This window comes from Engraulis encrasicolus, chromosome 17 (assembly GCF_034702125.1).
Source record: "Engraulis encrasicolus isolate BLACKSEA-1 chromosome 17, IST_EnEncr_1.0, whole genome shotgun sequence".
NCBI lineage: Eukaryota > Metazoa > Chordata > Actinopteri > Clupeiformes > Engraulidae > Engraulis > Engraulis encrasicolus.
This window is the reverse complement of record NC_085873.1, coordinates 11,961,326-11,966,325: the sequence shown is the minus strand read 5'-3', so window position 1 is coordinate 11,966,325 and position 5,000 is coordinate 11,961,326. Positions and strand designations below refer to the sequence as shown.

General features: G+C 46.4%; 1 protein-coding gene across 1 annotated transcript in view; it reads left to right on the top strand.

Moving 5' to 3' along the window:
• The window catches only part of LOC134467812 (A disintegrin and metalloproteinase with thrombospondin motifs 3), a 151,560-nt gene that overhangs the window by 38,152 nt on the left and 108,408 nt on the right, over positions 1-5,000 (top strand). Inside the window, exon 3 of the mRNA XM_063221752.1 lies at positions 3,724-3,883. Within this exon, the coding sequence (XP_063077822.1) occupies positions 3,724-3,883 (160 nt within the window). The remainder of the gene's footprint in view (positions 1-3,723; positions 3,884-5,000) is intronic.

Sequence of the window (5,000 nt, the reverse complement as noted above, 5' to 3'; positions counted from 1 at the left end):
TTGGACCCAGCAGCGACAATGCTGCTGTGTGGCCCTTAGCTGATCTGCCCTGAACGTGTGTGTGTGTGCGTGCGTGCGTGCGTGCGTGCGTGCGTGCGTGCGTGCGTGCGTGCGTGCGTGCGTGCGTGCGTGCGTGCGTGCGTGCGTGCGTGCGTGCGTGCGTGCTTGCGTGCGTGTGTGTGTGTGCGTGCGTATGTCTGATCTGGGCTGATCCTTCAAGACCAAGTATAGTTTAGGTCTGTCTGGAGCTCTAAAAATATGCATCTGCCTGCTTTCTCCCTGCCAAACTTCTCCGTCTTGTGAGAGACTTCTTGGAACTTTTTTTCCCTCCTCTGCTCTCTTCTCTTCTCTCCTCTCCTCCTCATTCCATCCTGGTCTTTTTTCCCAGGCTGAAATGACAGCTTAGCTGTCCCCTAAAATAAAGGATGGGGACGTGCGTGCATGCTTTCCATAACCATTTCTCTTCCTCTTTCCACACACACACCTGGCTAGCCAGTTTGTGACCACACGGTGTGTGCGTGTGTGCGTGTGTGCGTGTGCGTGTGCGTGTGCGTGTGCGTGTGCTTGTGCGTGTGCCGGGTTTCCCAGAAGCAGTACTGCTTAAAGCTTATGGGCCCCCTGTAAGACAATACTGTACATTTTGGCCTCCTTGTGTTTCCCACCACTCATGTGTTAAGGTCAAGGTGTGGATGAAGGTGGGGGTTAGCTAGTATCATGAGAGACATGTGGATATCGGGATGGGAAAGGCTATATGTTGTGCTGTTTCATACAAACTATGACCCATCTCTTTAACACCCAAGCCTATCTCTTCAATAACCTTTTTTTTACAAAGCAGATTTGGATTGAAGCAACTTTGGATGCATTCACACAGTAAATTCTGCAGTGCTCATTTAACACTTAGAGAGTTGATTTGGTATCATTTGGACTTAAATGAACTCTATAAGTGTTGAATTAACACCGCACCATTTACTGTGCACATTGAAATATTGTTTCAGGAGCTCTAAACTCAAGATTGAATGTGTTTGCTGTCAAAGTGGCTCAACTATTATAAAGTGTTAGGAAATCCTTGAGGGCGCTGGTGTCTCAGGTGGTAGAGGAGTCTGTTCGGCCACCCTAGGGTTGCAAGTTCAAGCTCCGCCCAGTCTGACCCCATCAATATGTCCTTGAGCAAGATACTTAACCCCCCCCCCCCCCCCCCCCCCCCCCCCCCCCCCCCCCCCCCCCCCCCCCCCCCCCCCCCCCCCCCCGAACTGCTGGCATGCGGGTGGTACCCTGCATGGCAGCCACTGCCACCAGTGTGTGAATGTGAGTGCAAATGGGTGAACCTGAACTTGAGGCATGCAATGTAATGCGCTTTGAGTGCTCGGAGGTGTGGAAAGGTGCTTTATAAAGGCAGTCCATTTACCTTTTTAGTATCATGTGAAGAATTTGGTCCCCTTAAGGTTCCTGATATACCTCTGTGATGCTGGGACCATCATTAGTGGGTTGGGGGTGCTCTGACTGTCACACCAATGAGTATGGCTCTTTGGTGTAGTGGCCACAGCTCTAGTTTCAGCCCGTGTTCGAGTCCCAGTGGGGAAACTCTTCATACCCTTCACTACAACACCCTTATTGGCACCAGGTCTGGATCAAGGTGGCCCGGGGCCTCTTGGCAACAGGTTACGGTAGGCCCCCTTCAGAAGACAAATTCTGTGACAAAATTACACGAACAGTTTCACAATTCTGAGCTGGAAATTCGGGATAATTTGTTTGCCCACTGGGGAGAGGATTTAATAATAGATGAAACTGTCAATACCTCATCAGCTATTCCGCAAAATTGCCCCCCCTTCTTTGTCTGATCGGGGGCCCACTGGCAGGTGGGGACCCCTAGGCTACAGCCATGCCTAGCCTTAATCCGGGCCTGACTGGCACTACCGGTGTGAGTCTGTGCTGACTGAGGTTAATGCTTTTGCTAAAGTGCATTGACGGTCAGAGCAACTGGATACAGTCACTGGTTTGCGACAAGGAAAAAATAAGTTTAACCTAAAGTTTAAGCTATGCTCCAACTCCTCCTTTTCATTGACACTCTCCTACTGTAGGTGCGTTGAGTCTGACTGTTAACTAATAGCGGTGCCCGTTCCCACACCTAATCTTGAACTGGCCAGCAGTGTTAGAGAACTGGAATGATGGTTCGCGATGCGAATTTTTTTCACAACAACGTGGTTCGCAGCTAACTGTTTTAGTTCCGAACGTAACTGCTGTTGTTGGAATGGGCACTGGTACTGTTCTTGTCAGCCTGAAAACTTATGTGAGGCCCGTTCCAGCTGGATGATCTTTCACAGTATGCTCAGCATTTTCCTTGCTGGCGAAGGCAAAGACATCTCGAACCACAGTGGCAGTCCCCATGACATAATGAAGGCTGAAAATGATGTGTTGTGTGAAAGCTATGATAGACAACCCAAAGCACCCTCTAATTTTCTGGCCTTTGTAAACAACAGGGTTTCTCTTTGGTTTCACCTGTACTGTACAATTCAGAACAATGACACAGTGCCGCACCAAACAGCAAACACAATACTTAAAAGCACAGTATGACATTATGTACACTGGCAACACAGAGTGGAGCGGTGGATAGGATAGGATAAGAAAGATGCTGATGTGTGGATGAGATCTTGACATGCTCCCATGGTGCAGTTATGTAACAGAAATAAAGAATAATACGAACAGTACCTTTGACTGCATGGGATACATCCTTTTTTCCAGTCTCCAGTATATCTTAGAATGTGACAATTGGAACTTGTATTGAATCATCAATATTATTATGAGTGTGTTGCCTTGATAGTAAAGAAAAGAAGACTACATTAGCATTCACTCTGTTTATTTCAGTCTTCTGTTGTACTCCACATCGATGGGTGTATGGTATTCATTCTTTTGTAGTCTGCAACCTTTCTGAGAATGCATAGCCTTGATGGACATGGATGCGTATGTATGTAGAGCATTCACTCTGTGTACTTCAACCTTTTCCAGTCTACAGCCTGTCCAGTCTGCAACTTACTGTGAGTGTGTGCATTCTTGATTGACAGTTAAAGAAGACTACATTCTGCATGTACAGTCTCAGTCTTAGTCTCAGTATACTCTGTATTGTTCACTCTTTTGCAGCTCTACAGGTACAGTCTTTCTAAGAATGTCATTATTTTGCAGTCCGCAGTCTTTCAAAGATTGTCATTATTTTGCAGTATGCAGTCTTTCTAAGAATGTGATTATTTTGCAGTATGCAGTCTTTCTAAGGATGTGATCTAATGCGAGTTTGCAGCCTTGATAGAAAGGAAAAGCTGCATTATGGCAGTCAGGCAGTCAGGATGAACAATGGGAACTCAAATTCAATCATCAATATTTTTTTTGAAAAAGAGCAAGCACATTCAAGTCACAAGTGGAGGAGAAGGAAAACATGCAACGAGAAAATGAAATGGAATGTCCGTGCTCTAGCTCACGCTTTGTTCCCCGTTTATTCATACATTAAAAAAAAAAAAAAAAGACCTTGTGCCTTGCACATTCAAGTCACAGGCAGAAAAACATACGAGAAAATAAAATTGAATGTCCGTGCTCTAGCTCATGTTCTCTCTCTCTCTCTCTCTCTCTCTCTCTCTCTCTCTCTCTCTTTCTCTCTCTCTCTCTCTCTCTCTCTCTCTCTCTCTCTCTCTCTTTCTCTTTCTCTCTCTCTCTCTCTCCCTTTCTCTCTCTCTGCAGGCGGGCCTCATTCGTACGGATAACGAGGAGTTCTTCATTGAGCCGCTGGAGAAAGGCCAACAGGAAGTAGAGGTCAAGGGTCGCGTACATGTGGTGTACCGTCGCTCCGCCATCAAGCGGGAGACCAGCCAACGCAAGGAGGAGGACCTGCACAATGAAGGTACATAGAAGGGCTTTCATTGCTCAATGGTTAGATCGCTGGCCTGGGTTAGATCAGATAGTTGTAGTTTCAAGTCCCAGCTTTACCAGCACTGGCGTCTATCCGTGGCTGAAGTGCCCTTGAGCAAGGCACCTAACCCCACTTTGCTCCAGGGCCTGTGACCAATACACAGTACCTAAATAACTCAAAGTCAGCCCAAAAGTGTCAGCTAAGTGTAATGTAGTAGGCTCAGAGTTGTATAAAGTATATGTAGAAGCGAAGCACTCTTAAACATGTAATTACAACACTAGTAGTGTGATATTACGAAGTTGAAACCATATAGTATCATACAACTAACTGTTGTAATTACATTTGCAAGAGTACTTCTACGTCTACGTAATACAACTCTGAGTAGGCTACATATACATGTCTGTATTTTAAAGCCCACCTAGGAATTTTCCATTGTCATTGTGACACATTGTGACACTACACACATCAAACTGCATTTATGCAAGTTGCTCCCAATTTGCTCCGGGTAGCAGGGTGGTACCCTGCGTGGCAGCCACGGGCACTGGTGTGTGAATGTGTTTGTGAATGGGTGAATGTGAGGCATACAATGTAAAGCGCTTTGAGCGCTCGAGTGGAAAGGTGCTATATAAATGCAGTCCATTTACCCTTTATGCCTCACCCGTACAAGGAGACAAGAACCCGTGCAAATGACGTCTCGAATCCTTCTCATCACCTTACTGGATGTAATAGACGTCCTTGTGCTGCGGATGCTGTGTACGTCATGATTCATGTGTACACAGTGCAATAAAAGGCTGCAGTGATGAGATGCTAATGGGATACGTACGTGTTACCTTTATGTACTATATTTGCCAGCGGAAAAAGCTTTGCTCTTTGTTGTCTTGTCTACATCAGTGACCTTTCTGTGCAGTTTCTCTTTTCCCTCTCTTTATCTGTCTCTGTCTGTCTGTCTGTCTGTCTCTCTCCTCTTGTGTGACCTTTCTCCTTCTCCTCGCTTCTTGGTACTCTGTTGTGTTTACCGGAACACTTCAGATCCATTCACATATTGTCGTGTTTCCTGGAAGGACCATGCTGTGTACTAAACCAGTGGGGGCCGCAGTGGGGGGCACTT